Source organism: Serinus canaria, chromosome 15 (assembly GCF_022539315.1).
Source record: "Serinus canaria isolate serCan28SL12 chromosome 15, serCan2020, whole genome shotgun sequence".
NCBI lineage: Eukaryota > Metazoa > Chordata > Aves > Passeriformes > Fringillidae > Serinus > Serinus canaria.
The window spans coordinates 1,864,572-1,888,571 of NC_066329.1; the positions used below are offsets into that span (position 1 = coordinate 1,864,572).

Below are 24,000 nucleotides of genomic sequence, written 5' to 3' on the forward strand. Positions count from 1 at the left end.
CCAATGCCCCAGATCCCCTCCAATACCCCAGATCCCCTTCAATGCCCCAGATCCCCTCCAATGCCCAGATCCCCTCCAATGCCCCAGAACCCCTCCAGTCCCCCAAATCCCCCAGTGTTCCAGATCCCCAATGCCCCAGATCCCCCAGTATCCCAGACCTCCTCTACTGCCCCAGACCCCCCCCGCCCAGTGCCCCAGACCCCTGCAGTGCCCCAGATCCCCCCCAGTGCCTCAGACCTTCCCATTTCCCCAGAGCCCCCATTTCCATTCTCCATCTCTGCCCCAGCCCCCACGATGCCCCATTTCCCCCCATTACCTCAGGTACCCCCAGCCCCCATTATCCCCCCAACGCCCCTGCTCCCTCATTTCCAGCCCCCCCATTTCCCCAGTTCCCCCTATTGCACCCCCCCCAGTGTCCAAGCCCCCCCTTCCTCATTTACTCCCCACTACCCCAGATCCCCCAGTTATCCCGGACCACCATTTCAACCCCCCTCATTCTCCCTGCCCCTTCCCCCCCCAGTGCAGCTTCCCCCCCTTCCCCCTAGTGCTCCCCTCCTGTCCCATTCCCAGGGTCAGAGGGACTGGGATGAGAATGGATGGGGGGATAGGGGAGAAGGGCATGGGAATGGGGACAGGGGGGGATGGATGTGGGGAGTGGGATGGGAATGGGGGAATCCTTGTGAGCAAGGGAAGGTGTGGGGATGGGGGATGGAGACGAGGGTGGTGATGAAGATGGAGAGATGTGGGGTTTGGGGCGTAGGGTGGGTGGGGGTAGGGGTGGGTGGTGATGAGAATGGGGGTGCTGATGAGGATGAGGAGATGTGGGGATGGTGGGAAAGTGCTGGGGCTGCGGGTGATGAGCATGGGGGGTGACGATGAAGATGGGAAGGTGATGGGGATGATGGGGTTGGGGGTGATGAGAATGGGGGTGTTGTGATACGGTATGGGGTGTTGAGGAGGATGGGGGTGTTGATAAGGTATGGGGTGTTGAGGAGGATGGGAGTATGGGCAAGGAGGGGATGGGGATGTGGGAAGGTGATGGGGTTGGGAGTGATGATAAGGTTGGGGGGATGATGAGGAGGGGGTGTGATGATGAGGATGGGGAGGTGTGGGGGTGATGGGACTGGAGGTGATGAGGATGGAGGGATGTTGATGAGGAAGGGGGCGATGATGAGGATGGGGAGGTGTGGGGGTGATGGGACTGGAGGTGATGAGGATGGGGGATGTTGATGAGGAAGGGGGCGATGATGAGGATGGGGAGGTGTGGGGTGATGGGGCTGGGGGTAGTGGTAAGGTTGGGGGGATGTTGATGGGGGGGGGGGTGTTGATGACGATGGGGGTGTTGATAAGGTTGGGGGGGTTGCTGAGGATGATGTGGGGGTGATGATGAGGATGCTGATGTGTGGGTGTGGGGGCGATGCGGATGCCGCGGAGCTGCCGGGGCCGGGGGTGCCGGGCCGGGGGTGTGCGGGGGTTCCCGCGCGGAGCGGCGCGCAGCGAGCGCGGCCCCGCGGAGCCGGAGCGCGCCGCCCCCGCCCCCGCCCCGCCGCGCCCGGGGGGGGGGTAGCGGCGGCGGCGCCGCGCTGACGGCTCGGTGGGCACCGCGATGCTGCGGGCCGCGGCCGAGCGGGGCTGAGCGGCGGCGGGGGCCGGCGAGCGGAGCCGACGGAAGGGGGGGCCGCGGCGGCGGCGGGCGGAGGGGAGGGCGGGCGGGCGGGGGGGGGGGCGGCGAGCGATGGATGAGGACAACATGACGAGGAGCGAGGAGCAGGAGCTGAGTCTGCAGAAGGCGCTGCAGCAGTGCGAGCTGGTCCAGAACATGATCGACATCAGCATCTCCAACCTGGAGGGGCTCCGCACCAAGTGCGCCGCCTCCAACGACCTCACGCAGAAGGAGATCCGCACCCTGGAGGTACGGGCCCGCCGACCCCCCCAACATCAACACCCCCCCACCAGTCTCCCCCCCACCCCCCCCGGGCCGCGGCGGGTTCCCCCGCGGCGCTGCGGTGCGCCCGAGTGAGGCTGCGCGCTCTGCAGGTGGCCCCGAGGTGGGTCCGGGATCACCGAACCCTGCTGCCGGGACCCACCGGGGCCGCCCGGTCCCGGCCGCAGCCCCCCGGTATCCTCCCGGTATCCCCCGGCATCCCCCGGCCCGGCCGCGTTCCTCCCCCGGCTTCTACCGCTCGGCAGGCGGCATCCCCCGGCCCACCTGCATCCATCCTCCGGCCCACCTGGATCTCCCGGCCCACCTGCATCCCCTCCGCCTTCCTGCATCCCCCGGCCCGGCCCCATCCTTTCCTCCAGCCTCCTGCTCCAGCCGGGCTGCGTCCCTTCCACCGGGCTGCATCCCATCGGCCCACCTGCACCCCTGCTGCCTGCCTCCATCCCCCCAGCCTGCCTGCATCCCTTTCCCTGGACTGCATCCCTTCGGCCCACCTGCATTCCTTGTGGCAGGCTGCATCCCACGGGCCTGCCTGCGTCCCTTCCAGCAGGCAGCATCCCCTCAGCCCACCTGCATCCCTTCCACGGGGCTGCATCCCCTGGGTCTGGCTGAATCCCCTTCCTTGAGCTGCATCCCCTCAGCCCACCTGAAGCCCCTTCCAGCAGGCACCAGCTGTCCCAGCTGGCTGCATCCCCCTGGCCCACCTGCATCCCTCCCTCCCGGCAGCAGCCCCCGACCCAGCTGCCTTCTCCCCTCCCCGCCCCTGCCTCCCAGGGGATGGGGCTCCCCTTGGAGCGTTCTGAGCGCCTGCTGAGGTGAATTTGTGGTTCAGCAGGAGGTCGGTGGGCTGGGACAGGCAGGGAACAGCCAGGGATTCCCAGGGCTGAGTGGGATCCCTGCAGCTGGCACAGAGCAGCAGAAGCGAGGCCGTGACCCTGGGGAGACGCCAGCGGGGCTGTGCTGCTGCTGTGGGGGCGGCTGGCACAGAGCTGGGGCTGTGGGTGGCGGGGTTCAGAGCCTGATCCCACTCAGGCCTTTCTGCTGGTCCAGCAGCCCCTCTGTGGGGCAGCTGCTGGCTCTGGACATGACTGGAGCGCCCTGTCCTGATGCTTCTGCTCCCCCAGTGCTGTGGGAACAGTTGGGGCATCACCACGTCACTGCTGTGCCACTCGTGGGGATACCCCAGGTTTGGGGTGCAGCTCCCTGCTCTGCATCCCAACTTGTGCTCATTCCCACTCCCATCCTGCTGTCACCTAGATCCAAGCCCTGCCTCATCCCAACTCTCTGTGCAAGGGGCTGGGAGCTGTTGGTCCTGGAATAACCTTGGGAGAGGGATAACAGTGGTTTGGGGTGTGCTGGAGACTTTTTGGGCTGCAGGCAGGCTCCAAATCCCCAGGAGAACCTGCCAGGAGGTGCAGGACTCCAGGAGCTCATCCCACATGGAGCAATTGGCCTCGCTGAGGTCAGCACTGAGGATTCCCTGTCTGTGTCCCATGGACATGGAGGGGAGCAGGAGAGTGTGGTGGAGCAATCCTGGTGGGATGCTCCTTCCCAGCATCCCAGCACCACTGGGGCAACTCAGCTGGGGCTGGATGAAGAGTCTGGAGGTTTTTTGGGGGGATGCCATCCTGGTGGGATGCTCCTTCCCATCATCCCAGCACCACTGGGGCAGCCAGCTGGGGCTGGATGAAGGGTCTGGAGGTTTTCAGGGGGATGTTATCCTACAAATGCTCACAGGGATGCACCTCTCCAGCCCCTATGGATCCCTCAGTGCCAGCCACAGGGAACCCTGGCATTACCATCCCTAAAACACCCCCAAGCCAGGAGCTTGGGATGTTCCAGCCAAGGACATCCCTGCTGACACTCTCTGGTTGCTTTTCACCTCAAACCCAGGGTGATTCCCACAAGGGGAGTGAATCCAGGGCCAGATTCCCTGGGCAGGCTCCTGGCGTTGTCCTGGGTTGCCACCAGCGTCAGCAGGAGCCGAGCTTGGCCCTGAGTCCCCAAGTCCCCATGTCCCTGAGTCCCTGCTGCCACCACCACGTCCCAAGGACATGACACAGACTCCGAGGCCTTGCTCTGTGCCTCTTCCCTTCCCATCTGGTGGCAGCAGAGCCGGGCCAGGCAGTGCCATGGCAAAGGGAATGGTGACCTGGGATGTGTGAACCTGGAATAAAATGGGAGAATCCATTGTTTTTTGATTAATCCTCGTAAGCTAAACATTGATTTTGCTGGATTAATAGAAGTTTTTCCCTTCTTTTTTTTTTTTTTGTTTTAAGCCACCTTAAGGTAGGCTGAGCCCCCATCCTCCTGCCTCCTGCTGTGCAGCATTTTTGGGATGGGTGCCATGGCTGCAGCCTGGTTCTAGGGGCAATCCTTGGAGCTGGGAGGCTTTTTGGGTCTTGCTTATGCCTTGGGACAGGTTCCAGTGGGAACCAAGGCAGCAGCAAGGATAAAACACCTGGAGTGGGAATCGAGACTGGTTTGCTTGCTATGGGGTGGCATCCAGAAGGAGCTGAGTATCCATCCCTCAGCCCTGCCTGGGCTGTGGGGTTTTATCCCTGTCCAGGTGTGGCACTTGGGCTTTGTGGCTCTCAGTTTGGGGCTTGGGGTGGAAATGTGGATGGGGGTGCTGTGTTTGGTGGAGTTTGGGAACAGCAGGAGGAAAATTCGCACAGAGCTGGGCGTTATTCCCACAGCACCGTTCTGTCTGTGGGGTTAAACCCCATCCCAGTGTCACAGTGTGGGTCAGGGCTCCCAGGAACTGGTGCATGGCTCCAGGATCAACACTTCCCTCCCCCTGGGCTGCCCTGCTCCTGCCAGGAACAGGAAACTCTCCCAGGATACTTCTGGCTGCTGTGTGGTGAGGATGGGAAGAGGCTCTGAGGAAAGAGCTGTGGCCATTCCCAAACCTCCACAGGCTCTGGAGATGCTGTTCCAGCACTGGGATTTGCTCAGAGCAGCTGGGGCTCCCCCTGGATCCCTGGCAGTGCCCAAGGCCAGGCTGGATGAAGCTTGGAGCAGCCTGGGATAGTGGAAGGTGTTCCTGCCCATGGGGTGCAACTGGATGAGCTTTAAGCTCCTTCCAACCCAAACCATTCCATGATTTTGTGATTTTTACTGCCTGAACGTGTGGATTCTCACCATGGGTGAGCACAGTGCACTTCTCCCAGAGCTGGATTCTCCCTGGGTGCTGGACGGAGACACTTTGGCTCCTGTATTCCCAGCAAAATCCCCAGGGACCATTTAGCATCTCCCAAAATAAAGGATGAGCAGAGGCAGAAACATCTCACAAGCCCAATAGGACCTTGGGAGAGCCCTGAGAGAGAAAATAGAAGCATGGCAAGGAATTCCCCAGCCCCAGGCTGCTCCAGGTGCCTCTGGAATAATGAGCCCCTTGGAGGGAGCTGCTCTGGTCGTGTTTCTTGTCATGGAAAAGGATTTTTAGGGGTGCAAAAGAAGAGAAGTGAGAGGTGGCATGAAGGATGAAGGGTGTGCTGATCCAGCTGGGATGGGATGGGATGGGGTGGGATGGGATGGGATGGGATGGGATGGGATGGGATGGGATGGGATCTATGGGATGGGCATTCCCCACAGCCCACCTGGTGCCAGATGAATGAATGAACTTCCCCCTCCTGGATTTTCCACTGCCTGTCCCAGTCTCCAGGCAGGGCCGGTGCTGTCTCCAGTCCGACTGACGTCAAGGATCCCATTCCAGGGGGGAACAGCCGCCCTCTGGCTCCTTGGAGACCGGCTCGGAACCTGCCGGGGCTGGGGGGAGGGATGAGCCCAGGGAAATTCCCGCTCGGGGTTGGGATTGGGAAATCCGGCTGCAGCCCCGGGTGATCCCAGCCCCTCGCCTGGCCGGGGTCACCCAAGGTGCTGTGGAGTGACGTGGAGCGGGGACATCGCTCCTGTGCCCGCAGCCGCCCCCGGGGCAGCAGGGACGCTGTTTCCAAGGAGCTGGGGGGTTCCAGGAGCTGCTGGATCCCCCAAAGATAAGGGAATCCTGATGGTTTCACTCCTTCATCCCAGAGCGTCGCTCCTGCCTCCCCCCGGGCAGAGCTGCAGCAGGGAGAGGCGCTGGGAAGGTGGGAAAACAACCCCAGCTCCACGGGAAAAGCTTTGGATCCCCTCCAGCAGCACCCGCAGCTGGACCAGCCGCAAATTCCACCGGCAGGAAGGGAGGGATCCGCGGGATTCCCGCCCCTCTCCTTGTGCCCCCTGCCCACCTCCAGGCGGGGAAACTGAGGCACGGAGGAGCGAGCAGGGGGAGGCTGTGCCACAGCAGGAACGCGGCATTTCCCAAACTTGCTCCGTGCCGGGATGAGCGGGAGGCAGAGCAGCTCCGCGGCCGCGGGGATGGGGCAGGGAATTCCCTCCCCTTTCTATCCCCAGCAAACACCGAGGGCCTCTGGATTTTAGAGAGGGGTTTTGGTGCTTCCAAAAGTAGGGAAAAACCTACTTGGAGCAAATCCATGGATCAGAGCACCTGGGGGTCCCAGTGGGGTCCTCTTTAGGATGAAAAATGACCCCTCCTGTCACTCAAGGGCACTGTGGGGGTGAGTTTCCCCCACCTGGAAATGAAATTTCCTCCATTCCCCCCACTCTTTCCCCATTCCCAGCTCTCCTCTGCATGGTGGTGGTGGGGGCTGCCCTGTCCCCAGCTCCATTCCCACCCCAGGACCCTGATTTTGGCACTGGTGGCTCAGAAATCACCTTAATTCCCTTTGGGATCCCACCTGGAGAGGCAGAATGGAGAACAGGCTGGGGGCAGGACGTGGATTTTTAGGAATTTCTTTTCCTGGTGTTTTGTGTCCATGCAAGGGCATTTTTTGGAGAGTGGAGCTGCCCCTGGGTGTGTTCAAAGTGCCTGGGGCTGCTTCAGCTCCAAAAGCCTGGAGCGTGTTTGGGATGTGAGATCCTGGCTGATCCTTAAACCTTTGGTTGTCTGTTTTGGGAGGGTTTTTCCTTAACAATCAGCCCTGGAAGTGGGGCAGGGCTCTGCAGAGCTGAGGGCTCCCTGCAGCCCCCACCGGTCCGGTTTTGCTGTTCCTGCCTCATTTTTGGGGATTGATTTTCAGGAATTAATTCCTGGTAGCCAGGCTGAGGATGGGGAGAAGCAACCAGGGGGGTGACAACCCTGTCCCCAGCTCCTGGCAGGGCCCTCACCCACCCGGGGGGGTGATACCAGCCCCTGTGGGCATCACCAGTGGGTACCACAAGGGAAAGGACCTGGAGAGACGGGAAAACTCCCAAATCTCACCTTTGTTTCCCGAAGGAGCCCGTATTTCACCCGGCTGTTTTTGGGGCGTGCAGGAGCAGAGGCACAGCACCATCTAGTGCTGCAGGCGCCAGGGAATCACCCAGCTGGAAAAGCAGGAGCAGGAAATCCCAGCAGCTTCCCAGCCCTGCTCCGAATTCCCGGGAAAGGAGGGCAGCTTATTTTGGGAGCTGGGCTGTGGATGGGAGCGGCTCCGGCCTCGGGGTGGGAGGATTTGGGGATTTTGGGGATGATCCGAGCAGGGATGGGGCTACAAAGGAGCAGAGAGGTGGGATGGCTCTGGAGAGAGGAAGATTTGTGTTGGTGAGGGGGGAATGAGGAGCAAATGCCACATTCCAGCCTTGGGATGTGATGCTGTGGCTGCTCCCCTTGTAGGGTTTTTGTGAGGGGTACAAGAGGGGACTGTGGCTTTTGAGGGTTCTTTGGGGGGCTTCTTGGCATCAAACCTGGGTGTAAGAGAGGGCACTGTGTCCTTTAGGGTCCCTTGGCCCTGAGGCTGGGAGTAGAAGTGGGAAAAGTGTCCTGTGGTGGCTGGGCAGCACTGGGATGGGGAAGCATTTGTGGGAAAGGTGGTGCCTGCCCCCCCTGTCCCCCTCACACCCTCCAGGGCATGCCAAGGGCTGCCCACCCCCTGAATGAGACCTCAGCGCTGGGCTGGGGATGAAGGAGCTGATAAAGGGATTTTTTTGGGAGGGAAATTCCTTCTTGGACACCAGAGCTCGATGCTCTTGGCTGCAGGAGTGTTTTGGGGCAGAATTTTGAGCCTTGGAATGGGGCAGAGTGAGAACTGAGCCCCAGCTGCCAGTGGGGGATCCCACGAGGGTTTCCCCTTCTTTTCCAGAGCAAACTGGTGAAGTATTTTAGCCGGCAGCTGTCCTGCAAGAGGAAGGTGGCCCTGCAGGAGCGCAATGCCAAACTGGAGGGCTTCCCCCAGCTCCTGCACTGGTTCCGCATCGTCGACATCCGCAAGGAGGTGATGGAGGTAAGGGCTGGCCATTCCCACCTGCAAAAGGGAGGGACCTTCCCTTCCCTTCCCTTCCCTTCCCTTCCCTTCCCTTCCCTTCCCTTCCCTTCCCTTCCCTTCCCTTCCCTTCCCTTCCCTTCCCTTCCCTTCCCTTCCCTTCCCTTCCCTTCCCTTCCCTTCCCTTCCCTTCCCTTCCCTTCCCTTCCCTTCCCTTCCCTTCCCTTCCCTTCCCTTCCCTTCCCTTCCCTTTTTCTTTCTGTGGATTTTTGACCTCACCCAGCAGTGAGGGCACCCCATTGCCATCCCCAGTAGGTGTCACACAGACCCCTCTGCACTGGGGACATCCCCCATGTCCCCATCAGTGTCCTCCTGCCCCATCCCGGGCTCCTGCACGTGCAGTGAGGAGGTGGCACCCAAAGGCGCTCCCACCTCCTGGGAAAAGGGAATTCTGGGGTGAAGCTCAGGTGCTGTGTGTTCCCACTCAGGGATGGGCTGTCCTGGTGCCCCCAGAGGCTGAGCTGGGTCTGGATATGCCTCAAACTGCAGAAAAACTGGAGATAAAACCTCGGTTCCTCCAGGTTTTCTTGGAGATTCAGGTAGAAAATGGAGGGGTTTGGGTCCATGCCCTGAAGAGAATGGATTGTCCCTGGTGTTCCCTGAGGGGCAGAGGATGCTCCAGGGGGGTTTGTTCCTCCTCCCTCCCTCGTTCCTGACCTCACTCCTCCCTCAGGAGATCGCCCCTGGGCAGCTCAGCCTGGAGGATCTGCTGGACATGACCGATGACCAGGTCTGTGCCACCGTGGAGAAGTTTGGGGCCAACAGCGAGGAGTGTGCCCGGCTGAACGCGTCCCTGTCCTGCCTCCGCAGCGTCCACAAGTCCGGTGAGCACCCCCTGTCCCCTCAGACTGCCCGGGCTGGGTGCCACCGTCCTGCCTGGGGGCACCAGGAGTGTGGCTTCAATGCTGGCAGAGCTCCTGCCTCCCTGGGGCTGGCTGGGAATAATTTCCTGCAGGGAACATCTGGGAGCTGTGCTGGGAAAAGGATTTGGAGGTGCTGGTGGGTGAGAGCTGGGAGCCCAAAACCCCCCTGCCCTGGGTTGAGCCCCCAGCAGGGGCAGCAGGAAAGGAGGGGGGGGGTTCTGCCTCTCTGCCCTGCTCAGGTGAGACCCCACCTGCAGAGCTGCCCCTGGCTGTGGGGTCCCCAACATCAGGAGGGACCTGGAGCTGCTGGAGTGAGACCAGAGGAGGAGATGCTCCACGGGCTGGAGCCAGGCTGGGAGAGCTGGGGGTGCTCACCTGGAGAGGAGAAGGCTCCAGGGAGAGCTCAGAGCCCCTTGCAGGGTCTGAAGGGCCTCCAGGAGAGCTGGAGAGGGACTGGGGACAAGGGATGGAGAGACAGGACACAGGGAATGGCTCCCACTGCCAGAGGGCAGGGCTGGATGGGATATTGGGAATTAGGAATTGTTCCCTGGGAGGGTGGGCAGGCCCTGGCACAGGGTGCCCAGAGCAGTTGTGGCTGCCCCTGGATCCCTGGCAGTGCCCAAGGCCAGGCTGGACATTGGGGCTGGGAGCAGCCTGGGACAGTGGGAGGTGTCCCTGCCCATGGCAGGGGTGGCACTGGATGAGGGCCCCTCCAAATCCAGCCCATTCCATGACTCTTACAGGGTCCCCTGACCACCCGTGCCTGCAGGAGCTCGGTCAGGAGCCTCAGGGGAAAGCTCAGGGCAGCTCCAGCACCACCTCCCGCCTGGCTCGGAGCGGAGCCCCCATTCCCAGACCCCTTCCCAGGGAATGCCCCAGCCCTGCCCGCCCTTCCCGGCGCTGTGCGGTGCGGGCTGCGCTGCTGCTCCCCGGGCGGTGGCAGCAGAGCTCCGCTCTTCAGTCGCTGCCCGGAGCCGCTCGGGCTGCAGCTCAGCCGGTACCGCGGACGGAGCGGGGCCGGGGCCGCCTCGGCCCGGGGAGGGCTCGGGGGATGCGGCGAGGGCTGGGCAGGGTCTGGCTGTGCTGGCACCGTGTCCCAGCCGAGCCTTGATGGGTCAGAACAGAACCTTTTGGGCGGGAAAAGATCCTTTAGGAGCGAGTCCAGCCATTTCCCAGCACTGCCAAGGCCAGCACTGCCCCATGTCCCCAAGTGCCACATCCACACGGCTGCTAAATCCCTGCAGGGATGGGGACTCCCCCACTGCCCCGGGCAGCTGTGCTACTCTGAGCATGAATAAATTTCCCCAAAATCCACCCTGAGCCTGCCCTGGCCCAGCCTGAGGCCGTTCCCTCTCCTCCTGTCCCTGTTCCCTGGGAGCAGAGCCCGACCCCCCCGGCTGTCCCCTCCTGGCAGGAGCTGTGCAGAGCCACAAGGTCCCCCCTGAGCCTCCTTTTCTCCAGGCTGAGCCCCTTCCCAGCTCCCTCAGCCTCTCCTGGGGCTCCATCCCCTTCCCAGCTCCGTTCCCTTCCCTGGACACGCCCCAGCCCCTCAGGCACAGCCCATCCCCGCAGATGGCAGCCCAGAACTGGTGCCGTGGTCCCAGCTCGGGAAGGCCACTGCTAGCACAGGGGGTGACTCTGGGGCTGCAGCAAGCCCCCGTGATTTGGGGACCCCAGACCCCTCTGCCTGGCTCCTGTCCTCTCTGGAGGGGCTCCTCCAACACAGCTGCACCCCAGGGTTTGGGAGGCTCGGAATGAGCCCTGCCGGGCTTTGCAGGAGTGGAGCAGCTCTCGGGGACAGCAGGGAACACAGTGTCCCCAGAGCATGGAATGTCCCAGCCTGGAGAGACCCAGGCCACATCCACCAGTTCTGGATCCTCTCTGGTCTTCCCACTTGGCACAGAGTGGCAGTGCCACCCCGTGCTGGGGACAGTGGCACTGGGGCGAGGTGGGGCTGTCTGTGCCCAGCCTGCCATTCCCTAGGGAGCTTCCCCCCACTCCAGCTCCCTAAACCCAGCTCCTGCCTCCCCTCCCCTCGGCCTTTCCATCAGGTCTCCCTGCTATTTGAGGAAGGGCAGTGGTGCCTCCCTGGGAGCCCCGGGAAGGCTCTCAGCTGCTCTTTGTTCAAACACCTCTGACTTTTAAAGCTGCTCCACACAAATCCCACTCTCTCCTCTGCCCTCTTGGCCCAGGGAATTCCGTGCTTTGGAAAATCCGCCTTGGCCTTTGGCTGGGCAGCTGCAGGAAGTTTCTCTGGTTCCTCTGGAGTTTTCCAGCTGGAGGAAATGGAAGTAGCAGAGGTCTGTGGGATGCTGCTGCTCCATTTGCTCCCTAATGGGGCAGCTGATGGGGCTGCCAGCATTCCTGGTGGTCCATTGGATCCCAGCAGGAGAGAGCCAGCCAGGCAGGGAGTGTTTGTCTTTCCCGTTTAACTCCATCCATCACCCACTGCTCTGGCTGCTCTGTCCCTCTGGCATTGCTGGGTGCTGCCGTGGCCACTCCTGCTCTGCCAGAGCTGGATCAGGATCCTTGGAAATGCCAGCTGCTGTGGGTCCATGCCCTCCTGGGGCTGCATGGTCCCATGGATGACACAACCCTGGGGACAGGGAGGTGACAGGCAGAGCCCTGAGGAGAGGAGGAGCTCCCAGGCAGTGCAGGAGACCAAATCTCCCTGAATTTCTCGAGGATTTGGGTGTGGGAAGCTCTACCTGCAAAGCCAGATGGGCTCCCTGTTCCCTGCCTCTGCCAAGCAAACAGCTCCATCCCAGGAATTCCCCCTCTTTTCATCCCCTGAGAGAGCAGGAGCAGAGTCCCTGCCCCTCTCCTGCCAGCAGGGAGTTGGGAGCAGTGGGATTTCCGGGCAGGGAAGGGCAGGATGCTCCCTGGGTGCCTTGGGCTGAGGGTGGGCATTGGGAGCAGATCATTCCACCCAGCTCCAGATTCCCTACGGTCCAGGCAGCGTGTTTTGGTGGGATGTGGGATAGGGATGGGCAGAGCAGCACTGCTGGAACCTTGGGAATGTCCCCCTGGGCTTTTGGGGACTGAGCACTGATGGGGCTGGGGCTCTGAGGTGCACTAAGGGAATGTGCTGCTTTTATCCCTCCCTCCCTCCCTCCCTCCACCCACTGGATTCCAGGGATTTGGAGCTGCTGGCTGCCTCCATGGCAGTGAGGCTGGCCAGCCCTGAGGAGCTCTCTGGCAGTTTTTAGGATGGGCATAGAAACGCATCCCGGGACAGCAGCGATGCTCTCTTTGGATGCAGCGTTGGTATTTTAGATCCATTAGGATATGACAGCCCCCCAAAGGAGCCTCACATGCACCAACTGCCTCAGAAACACCTTTTTAATCTCTAATTTAGCTGCATTTTATCTCCTTGTGGATCAATACATTGTCCTCATCCTAAAAATGTAATTAATGAACAAGGTGCAGCCTCCTTGGAAGCTGGAATTCCTTGGCAGGAGCCGCAGCGGCCGATTCTGCGAGGCTGAGATTTGTACTCATAAAGCAGGAATGAGGTTCAGGATTAACCTTTCCCATCCATCTTTATTTATTGAGTCGTTAATTAGGAGCCTTTAATTTCCCAGGCCGCCCCTGCCTGGGCAGGGAGCTGGAGGCTGTTTCATGGAGATGGATTTGGCCGGGGTGGGCTTGGAAAAGGAGACGCTTCCCAAGCTGAGCATGCTGGGGGCAGCAGGGAAAACCCCGGGGTTGTGAGGGTCCCTGGGAGGAGGTGAGGGATGACAATTTGATTCCAAGTTCTCAGAAGGCTGATTTATTATATTACACTATTATGTGAAAAGAAATGCTACCCTAAAAGTATACTAAAGAAAGAGGAAGGAGACATCAGCAATAAAAACCCGTGACAGACTCAGGGAGCCTGACACAGCCGGTGGTGATTGGTCACTAATTAAAAACAATTCACAGGCTGGGTAAACAATTCTCCAAATCACATCCCAAAGCAGCAAAACAGGGGGAAGCTGAAGCTTCCCAGCTTCCCAGGAGAAGAAATCCTGGCGAAGGGATTTTTGATAAAATATCACAGCGACACCCCGGAGCATGCCCTAAATCAGAGTGTGGCAAATCCTCGCTCACCCCCCTGCTCCGTGGGGTTAACAAGGCTGGGGTGGGTTTTCCTGGGATCCTTGGCAGTGGGGTTTTGTTTGGGGGTTTGATCTCGGAGCGGGATTGATTGGATATTAAAAATATTCCTAGAGCGGAGCTGTGGCTGCAGGAGTTGATGGGCTGTGACTGCTGGGGGATGTGTGCAGGTTTTTAAGTGTCCTGCCGGGAAAAATGAGCTGGAATGGAATCTTGATGAGCCCTGGGAAGGCTGAGGGTGGATTGGGGACAGCGTGGGGTCAGGCAGGGTCGGGAGCAGTGAGGGAAAAGCAGGAGAATCCCAGATTGGAGGGAATTTGGGAGCTGTGCTGGTGTGGACAGGAGGGAAGGACTGATCTCCCTGATATCCCTGTGCTGCCAAGCTGGGGATTCCAGAGTCCATTCCAGAGGCTGCTGTCTTGGGATGTGGGTGCTGGTTCCCAGAAAACCCTGAGCTTCCCAAAATCTCCAATCTGGAGCAACTTTTGGGAAGGGAAGGAGCGCTGGGAGCATCCCCAGGAGCAGCAGGGCTGCCTTGGCAGCTCCCCTGGGAATTATTGCCAGCCTTTCTTTAAGGAAAACAAAGCAAACCTCGCTCTTTGTTTGGGACAGGTGGGATTTTTCCATCTCTGGATCCATGAGCTGCCCCCCAGTGCGGCCTCCTCTTCCCAGCAGTTTGTTTTCCTGTTGGCTTTTTAATGGAGAGGTTTGGGAAAAGTTTCCCTGCTGAAATGGGGCAGAGGGAGGGATCTGAGGGGATGAATGAAGGCAAATCCAGCCAAAGGGAGCATCCACAGGGACAGGAGAGGTGGCCCCTGGGACTGGGGGGTGGCTGTGGCTGACATCCAAAAAATAATATTATTATTATTAAATAAATATTACTGTATCATATAATTATATATTATATAATTATATAATAAATATATGATATTATTTAATATAATATAGATATAGAAATTATCTAATATATTATATCTAATATCTAATATATTATATATAATACATTATATATAATATATAATACATTATATATAATATATAATACATTATATATATATAATACATTATATATAATATATTATATAGTATTTAGTATATAACATATATTATGTGTTCATATACATGTGTTCATATATATAATCATATAATTATATAATTACATTATGTATATTCTTAAATATATATTCTTAAATAATAGATAAACAATATATTAATAAATAACAAATAGATAAATGTAATATATATCTATAGAAATATACATATAAATATTATATAATTAATTAATAAACAATATAATGAAAATATATTAAATAAATACGATATATTTTATATAGTTATTATATATATGATATAATATATTGTAATATATTATATATTATAATATATTATACTAATATATAAGATACATTATAATAATTAATATAGTACTATATTATATTTACATATAGGATATTCTATACTATATATTATAATATATTATAATATCTAATAATAAATAAATAATCTATATTAAATATATTATTAAATGCTATGTTATAATACATAATATTTGGGATCCAAACAAAAGGAGGAAGTTTTGGGGAGCAGCCAGGCGGCCAGTCTGGGGCCAAGCGGGGCAGAGGGGACTCTCCCTCCCTCCGTCCATCCTTCCCAGCTCTCCCCGTGCTTTTCCAGGCGGGGTGGGAGCCGCGCCGGGAGCCAGCGGGATCCCGCAGCCTCTGCCAGGCTTTGGAGCCCGAGGAGCTTTGGGATGTTTTGTTGGGTTTGTCCCTCCTAAGCGCATTCCCGGTTTGAGCTGATCCCATCTCACTCCCGGCCGCCTTCCCGACTGGAATTACCTTCTCCCGGTTATCCTCAGCCCGGAGCGGGGGTGGTTTTTGTTCCCGGGGCCATCGCTGGGACACGGGGGGCGCAGGGAGATCCCCGCCCCACCTTCATTAACGCCGCTAATTAGCGCCGGGCCGGCTCGGCGTTATGCAAATCACGGCGAGGGAAGCGGCCAATGGGAAGAGCAGGATTTGCATAGCTGCTGTTTTTCAGATTATTTTGTTGCAAATATTTTGATTATTCTTATTTTTGGTCTCATTTATTTTTATTTATGCATCGTTCTAATGAATTATTTTATTTTTAAGCGTCGATAGTTTTTATTTCTTTTAATTTCTTATCTGTTCTAATTAATTTTAAGCTATAACATTTTTACTTCTTACTTTTCATTTATTTGTACTTCTTGCTCATTCTAATTAACTTGCTTTATTTTTGTAGAGTTTTTAATGATGATTTTTACTTTATTTATTTTGAAGTATTTTTTATTTTGGTTAATATTGATTTTAAACCTTTTATTCTTATTTTAATTATATTTTATTCTAAGTAATGTATTTTAATTTCTAAAAATTTAATTAGTGTTATTTTGTTTACTTTATTTTTAAATTCATTCTAATGAATTCATTTTAATTGTTATGAATTTTAATATTATTTTAATTTTTATTCTTCTGTTGATACATTTTTTATATTTTACAATTATTTAGGAATTGTTTATAGTTATTTTAAAAATAGTTTACAATTATTGGGGATTTTTTTCCTGTTAATTTTTTCATATTTTACAATTATTTTGGTCTTTTTAATCATTTATTTTGATGTTCTGCTCCAAGAAAATGACTCCAGCAAATTCCTCATGCCCCATCCTCCACTCCTTGACTTGAAGCTTTTTTTCAACCCAAACCTTTCATTTCCCAAGCCTCTCCTTTTCCTCTGGAGCTTGAACTGGAACATTCCCATGAAAAGCCTGGAGTGAGGGGAGAGGATCCAATTCCCAACCCAGCCAGGGAGGGGAAGGAGGAGCTTTGGGAAATGAGGAGATTTGGGTTTATTCTTTTGGGGGCAATCAGAAGGCCTCAGTCAAGGGGCCTTGAGCTGGGATCAAGGACCAAATTCCACCTGGGTCATCCCTGGGATGCTCCAAAGATGCTGCTTGGCTTCTGGTGGTGATGGATAATTAGGAGTGGAGAGGAGCCTCTGTTAATTACAGCCCTCTCATTATGGGACTGAGATGGAGCTTCAGCCTGGGGTGTCCCATCCCAGTGCCACCATCTGGGATGGCAGCAGGAGCTGGTGATGGTGGGGGCATATGGGGACACCTCCACCCTTGGAAATCCCTCTCCTGGAGTGGTGAGGCACCACAGTGGGATCTCCAGAGCAGCTGGGGATGCCCCTGGATCCCTGGCAGTGCCCAAGGCCAGGCTGGATGGGGCTTGGAGCAGCCTGGGACAGTGGGAGCTGTCCCTGCCATGGATGATCCTGTGGGAATCTCTGTGCTCTTCTGGCCACCCATCCCTCTGCTCTGGAGCCAGGCTGGGAGAGCTGGGGGTGCTCACCTGGAGAGGAGAAGGCTCCAGGGAGAGCTCAGAGCCCCTTGCAGGGTCTGAAGGGGCTCCAGGAGAGCTGGAGAGGGACTGGGGACAAGGGCTGGAGGGGCAGGACACAGGGAATGGCTTCCACTGCCAGAGGGCAGGGATGGATGGGATATTGGGAATTAGGAATTGTTCCCTGGGAGGGTGGGCAGGCCCTGGCACAGGGTGCCCAGAGCAGCTGTGGCTGCCCCTGGATCCCTGGCAGTGCCCAAGGCCAGGTTGGACACTGGGGCTGGGAGCAGCCTGGGACAGTGGGAGGTGTCCCTGCCCATGGCAGGGGTGGGATGAGATGATCCTTAAGGTCCTTTCCCACCCAAACCATTCCAAGATTCTGTAACACAGAGAAGCTTCTTGCTGGGATTCAGTGCCAGCATCGAATCAATCATGGAACAGCTGGGTTAGAAGGAACCTTTAGGATCATCCCATTCCATGGGCAAGGACACCTTCCACTCAGGCAGGCTGCTCCCAGCCCCATCCACGCCAGGGATGGGATCTTTAACCCCTCCGGGGCTGGTCGGGGAATCCCATCCCTCTGCCGCACCGCATGGCCGTGTCTCTGTGCCCTCTCCAGGTGGGAGCCTCTCCAAGCAGGACTGGACCATCCAGTGGCCGAGCACGGAGCCGGGCAAGGAGAACAGCCCCGGCTGCCCCCCGGAGCCGGGACCTTGGGGCAGGACGCACCCGAGCCCCAAAGTCCAGCCCAAGTGCGGGCAGCACCACTGCCACTCCGGCTCGTCCCACGGCCCCATGTACACGCACGTGGACCGCCTGACCGTGGAGGGCCACCCGGGGCTGTGCCCACCCCTGGAGTCCGGCCACCGCTCCCTGCCGCCGTCCCCCCGGCAGCGGCACGCCGCGCACACCCCCCCGCGCACCCCCAACATCGTCACCACCATGACCCCGCCGGGGACACCCCCCGTGCGCCGCAGGAACAAACTGAAGCCCCCGGGAACGCCCCCGCCCTCGTCGCGGAAGCTGATCCACCTCATCCCGGGCTTCACGGCGCTGCACCGGAGCAAATCCCACGAGTTCCAGCTGGGCCACCGCGTGGATGAGGCGCACACCCCCAAGTAAGTGTGCCCCGGGTGCTGGGGCGTGTCGGGAGGGGTAAACCTCGTCCCGGCGCCGTGGGAAAAGGACATTTATCCCTAAATAACGCGTCTTGTTTGGAGGTTTCGTGTGGGAATTCCGATTTGCAGCTCCTTGCAGTGGGGATGTTGTGGGATGGTGTCGGATCTGCTCCCCCAGGATCCCGTTTTGGGGTGGGTGGGGAGCAGGGATGTTGTGGGATGGGTTCTGCTCCTCCTGGATCTCATTTTGGGGTGGATTAGGATCACCCAGGGGCTCCAGGATTGCTGGCTGGCACAGGAGGGCTGGGTTTTCCAGCACAGGAATGGCCGTGAGACTGCGTGGGGGAGTAAGTGCACTCCGGAGAGAGATGGGAATAATCACCTTCTGCTGGAAAGCGGATATATGGATTTATAAATCCTCATGGAGAGGAGAGTTTGCGTTCTGGAGACCTCCCGAGACCTTTCCCATCCAGGCCCTGCCGCATCCCGCGGCTCCTGCTCTGCGGCTCCGCTGCCGGCAGAGGCTGCTGCTGTGCAGGGAAAGGCTTCCCTGGCATCCCTCCCCACATTCCCTCCATTCCCTCCCCATCCCTTTCCTCCCCTTTCGGTGGCCCTGCTCGGAAAACCTTCCTCCAGCCATGGCATGGGGTGGCAGAGGGGACTTGTGGCCACTTTGGGACATCACCGCCTCTCCCTGAGGGTGTTTCGGGATGGAGCTGGTCCAGAGCAGCATCCCAGGACAAACTGCGCTTTTCGCCCCCAAATTCGGGGTTCTTGAGGATAAAAAGGCCCTGCCAGAATCCTGGGAAGAGTCCCCTGAGGGCTCTGGAGGGAGCATGGATGCCCTGGCACAGCACAGACCCTCGGGGCTATCTGCGGTGTTTGGGCAGCTCCAGCCGGGACACGAGAGGGTTAAATCCCCTGAGGGGCTCCCAGTGCCTGACCTGGAGCTCTCCTTGTTGGGCAGAGGGAACCAGCGTGGGTTTGGGGGGTGGCAGATGTGTCTGGTGGCCTCAGCATGGCGGTGTCACTTGTCCCCCGGGCTGTGGCAGCCGTCATTGTGCGAGGTGAGTGTGATCACCCACCCTCCTCTTCCCCAAGCTGGGAATTTTTGGTCTCCAAAGGCTTTTAGCTTTTGGGAACAAAGCCATTTCAGCTGGGAATGCGTCCTGGAAGGCCACCCTCGCCCTCGTGCTTAGGCACTGGAGAAGTGTTGGCTTTGTGCAGTCCCCGGGAGCAGCCCCGTGTCCCCAGGGAGCATCCCCGCCTTCCGCGGAGCCGCCTCTCCCTCCTCCCGCTTTTCTCGGCATTCCAGCCCCAATCCACGCTCTGCCCCCAGCTGGAGAGGGTCTCACCGAGGGCAGAGCTTGCCCTGTCTGATCCCTGGGTCGGTCACTGGGTATTCCCTGATGATCCTGAGCTGAGGTTGCCGGGCAGCACCGGGAGGGGAGCGCTGGAGGCGCTGGCAAAGCTGGATGGAGTCAGGCAGGGATCGCAGGAATGGAGGTTTGGGCTGGAAGGAGTTAAAGCTCATGTCATTCCAAGGGCAGGGACACCTTCCAGCACTCGTGGTCACCCTGACCTGGAGCTGGACACCAGGAAACCTTCTGGCCACTGATTCCTCAGTGTGGGGAGGGGGTGTCCAGAATTCCCTGCAAAGGGAAGGAACAGGGAAAGGTGTGCAGATGGAAATGTCACACGGGGTGACACAAGCACACAGCGATGTCCCCTCGGCCTTCATCGCTCTCCACCTTCCTGGCACAGGGTGCCCAGAGAAGCTGGATCCCTGGAATGTCCCAGGCCAGGTTGGATGGGGCTTGGAGCAGCCTGGGACAGTGGGAGGTGTCCCTGCCCATGGCAGGGGTGGCACTGGATGGGCTTTAAGGTCCCTTCCCACCCAACCCATTCCATGATTCCTTTGCCTGACTGCTCTCCCAGTGTCCCCAGTGCTCCCTTCCCAGTGGTGCTGGGCAATCTCAACTCCTGATTAGGGAATTAATCAAGGGAAGAGCCAATATTGACAGGCCCCGCTGTGCTCCAGGGGCTGCTGCGCCGGGTTGGATCCGGATTCCTGCAAACCTCTTGGAGAAGCAGGGAACTTCATTTTCTCTAATGGCACTTAATGATTTTGCAGGAGACAACCACTAAATCCTGCCTGCTAATCCCATTAGTGGTTCGGGATTGTAATTAGTGCATTAAAGAGGCAGCTTCTTCTTTTTTCCCTCTTTTTTTTCCAGCACAGCCCTGCTGGAGTGGAAGCTGTTTATTAGCCTGGATGAGGTGGAAAATGCCTGGCACAGATAAAAAGTGGATTAAAATTGAAATATTTTCCGGCTCTTCTCAGCTAATTGTTATTTTATGGCCATGGAATTTGAGGATGGGTTTTTTTTAATGCCACACTTTTATAGTGTCCCTGAAGTCCAAGTCCTCTGTGCCTCCTGCAGGAGGGAGCCCATCCCTGGAGGAGCATTTGGAACCATCCCTGATCAACCCCTCCTGGTTTTAGTTGTGCCCCTGGGCCCATGGGCTGCTTTGGATTGGGGCTTTTTGTTCCCTCTGTCCTGTTCCAGCATGGAAGGAGGGGCTGGACATGGAGAGCCGAGGGTTTGAGGACACTCCTGGGGATGCCAAGTGCTGGGTGGCATCTCCTGGAGTGATTTGGGGTGGAGATTTAACTCCATCCTGCCTGGTCTCTGCAAGGACCCTTCTGAGACCCTCCCAGGAGGGAGGTTGGTGTCCCTCAGGCTGATTTATGGAATGGTTTGGGATGGAAGGGACATTAAGGACCATCTTATCCCACCCCTGCCATGGGCAGGGACACCTCCCACTGTCCCAGGCTGCTCCAAGCCCCAGTGTCCAACCTGGCCTTGGGCACTGCCAGGGATCCAGGGGCAGCCACAGCTGCTCTGGGCACCCTGTGCCAGGGCCTGCCCACCCTCACAGGGAACAATTCCTAATTCCCAATCTCCCATCCATCCCTGCCCTCTGGCAGTGAGAGCCATTCCCTGTGTCCTGCCCCTCATCCAAAGCCCCTTTATCTCCTCCCCAGCTCAGGGTGGGGTGAAACGGGCTCTGGGGAGCCAGGGGCAACTTTGGCAGAAGGAGAAATCTCTCTCCCCACGAGCTGTGGGTTGGGATTGATGGAGTGGAGCCCTCGGGGTTTTCTGAGGCTGCTCCCCCCGGATTTTTCCACCTTGGCACAGACAGAAAACAAACCAGCAGCATTTATTTATGACAGCAGCAGCAGCGACCGGGTCCCCTCCCGAGCAAGGCCACCTTGTACTGCTTGATTCCCGATGACAGCTCATAAACTCCTTTGAATGTTGTGTTTTGGGTCTTATTCCCAGTGTTTAATCCATCATTTCTGTGTGCCAAGACCTTCTGAGGCAGGGGTTAAGTCTGATTTTTTTTTTTTTTGGAGCTCCCAGCCTCCAATATTCCCGCATGGAGTCTCCAGCTGTCGACCGTAACTCCGAGGTACGGAACATTACTCCTGAAAAGATCCCCCGACTTCCATAAATCCACAGCCCATAAACATCTCAGGAATGGTCCTCAAACGGAAACAAAACATTGAGAGCGGCTGATAAAATAATGCCCATTTAATACCTCATGAATTCCACGGGCCATTGGAGTCTCTCATGGGTAGTTAATGATTATCCATCAGCCAGGAGCCAGGGAAGGAACAAACTTGGAATGGGAGGACTCAAAAATCCATTAGTGGGGGACAGAAGTCCAGCTCGTTAAGGGCTTGTTAACCCTTGGAAGGACTGGGTGGACTTTACCCTTAGACCCATCCTTTGGCCCATCTTTTGTCCTCTGACCTCTGCCTAGGCCCACCCATCATCCCTGGACCCATCCTTAGACCTTATCTCTCATCTTTAGGCCTCCCCTTGAACCCATCCTTCATCCTTAGACCCCTCTTTAGACCTGGCCTTTGGCCTATCCTTTATCCTTTGACCTCTACCTAGGCCCACTCATCATCCTTGGACCTATCTTTAGACCTGTCCTTCATCTTTAGGCCTCTCCTTCAACCCATCCTTCACCCTTAGACCCCTCTTTAGACCTGGCCTTTGGCCAGTTCTTTGTCCTTTGGCCCAGCCTTTATCCTTTGACCTCTGCCTAGGCCCACCCATCATCCTTGGACCATCATCCTAGACCCTACCTTTCATCTTTAGGCCTCCCCTTGAACCCATCCTTCATCCTTGGACCCATCTTTAGACCCATCCTTCATCTTTAGACCTGCCTTTGAACCCATCCTGCCTCTCTGGACCCTTCATTAGACCTGGCCTTTGTCCTTTGGCCCATCCTTTATCCTTTGACCTGTACTTAGATCTTTTCTTTGTACTTAGGCATATCCATCATCCTTAGACCCATCCTTAGACCTATCCTTTATCTTTAGACCTGTTCTTGGACTCATCCTGGGATCCCTCATTAGACCCAGTCCTTCATCCCTAGCCCATACTTAGACTTTCCCTTTGTCCTTAGACCCACCCTTCACCCTTAGACCCATCCTTAGACCCGTCCTTCATCTTTAGACCTGTCCTTGAACCCACCCTTCATCCTGGGACCCCACGTTAGACCCATCCTTTGTCCTTTGGCCCATCTTTAGACAGATCCTCCATCCTTTCACCTGTATTTGGGGTGAAAATCATCTTTAGGCCTGTCCTTGGGCCTGTCCTTCATCCCTGGACCCCTCATTAGACCCGGCCTTTGATCCATCCTTCCTTCTATGTCCTTTGACTCATCCTTAGACCCATCCTTCATCTTTGGACCCCTCCTCAGACCCATCCTTCTCCCTCTGACCCTTCCTCAGACCCATCCTTCTCCCTCTGACCCCTCCTCAGACCCATCCTTCTCCCTCTGACCCCTCCTCAGACCCATCCTGTGTCTTTCAGGCTTGTCCTTTGACCCATCCTTCATCCTTGGACCCCTCATTAGACCCACCCTTCATCTTTTAGCCCATCCTTCATCTTTGGGCCCATCCTTAGACTCATCCTTTGTCCTCCAGGCCGGTCCTTTGACCCACTCTTCATCTTTGGACCCCTCCTTAACCCATCCTTCCTCCTCTGACCCATCCTTAGACCCCTCAGACCCATCCTTTGTCTTTCAGGCCAGTCCTTTGGCCCATCCTTCATCCTCGGACCCCTCCTCAGACCCATCCCCTGACCCCCCTTCATCCCTGACCCCTGTGAAGGGGGGCTGAGCCCAAACCCTCCTCAGCTTCCAGCTGTGGCTCCTTTTGCCACGCTGCTGTGGCAGATCCATGAACTCCAAGGAACGTGCTCTGGGAAGCAGCTGGAGAGGGCGGATGGGAGCACAACCCTGGGGACGTGCTGAGCTCCAGCAGCTGCTGGGCAGGATGGGACACTGCAACCTAGGTCAGGTTTGGGCTGGGACGAGGCTCCTCCAGCTCAAGGCAGATGGATTTTGGCTACATTTTCCATGGATTCTCCTTATCCTGCGTGGCTGCAGGAACATTCTGGGTGTGGGTGTTTTCCTGGTGGAAAAACCTGTTGGTTCAAAGCCTTCTGAGGGTTCATTTCCTCCCCTTTTGCCCCATTGGTGCCAAGGTGGATTTTTGGTGGGATTTTTCCAGGCTGGGATGAGGATTTCCTGGCTGGGTGAAGTCAGATGTGAAGGTCAGATGTGACCCGGTGATGGAGCACATCCCCAGCTTCTTCTTTCCCTTTTTCCTTGAATTATTTCCAGCTTTAACTTTAGACAATTTCTGTCCTGAGGCTGTTTTTCTCCATCCCACATTACAAATTCCTGACAACGGGATATTTCCTGTGGCACTTGGCCAAGTCTACTGCCCAAACAGGCCATCATGGCAGAGAGGTGACAAACTGAATCCCAAACCTCCAAAAACCCGGGAGCAGAGGGCACAGAGGTGACAAACTGAATCCCAGACCTCCAAAAACCCGGGAGCAGAGGTCTTCTCCACCATCCCCACCTCATCAAGCAGCCCCTGTTTAGACTGTGCCTCAGATTTAATCATTTAAGCTGGTCTAGAATAGGCCCTGCTGGGTAATTAATTCTGCTGCTCCTCAACCTTGATAATAATGACGTTTCCCCTTGTAGCAATTCCCATCCACCTGGTGGATCAATGATTGGATGTTCTGCATGGGCAGGATTCAGGAGAGCATCCAGGCAGCTCCTGTGACATTGCCCAGCTTTGGAAAGGCAGGTGGGCTCCTGGCACCGGGCATGAGCAGGAGATTGATGTTTGCAGAGCAGGTGGATGCAGCAGGACGTGCCCAACGTGTGGAAATAATCCATATGGAGCATCTTGCCAAGGTGGGCACTGGCACCTGG

The 24,000-nt window shown here is 56.6% G+C and overlaps 1 protein-coding gene across 1 annotated transcript in view; it reads left to right on the forward strand.

The window, feature by feature from the left end:
• Window positions 1–1,735: 1,735 nt before the first annotated feature.
• Window positions 1,736–24,000, forward strand: part of KSR2 (kinase suppressor of ras 2) — a 77,069-nt gene continuing 54,804 nt past the window's right edge. Inside the window, exons 1-4 of the mRNA XM_050980724.1 lie at window positions 1,736–1,912; window positions 8,068–8,208; window positions 8,921–9,071; window positions 17,187–17,685. Of these exons, the coding sequence (XP_050836681.1) occupies window positions 1,736–1,912; window positions 8,068–8,208; window positions 8,921–9,071; window positions 17,187–17,685 (968 nt within the window). The remainder of the gene's footprint in view (window positions 1,913–8,067; window positions 8,209–8,920; window positions 9,072–17,186; window positions 17,686–24,000) is intronic.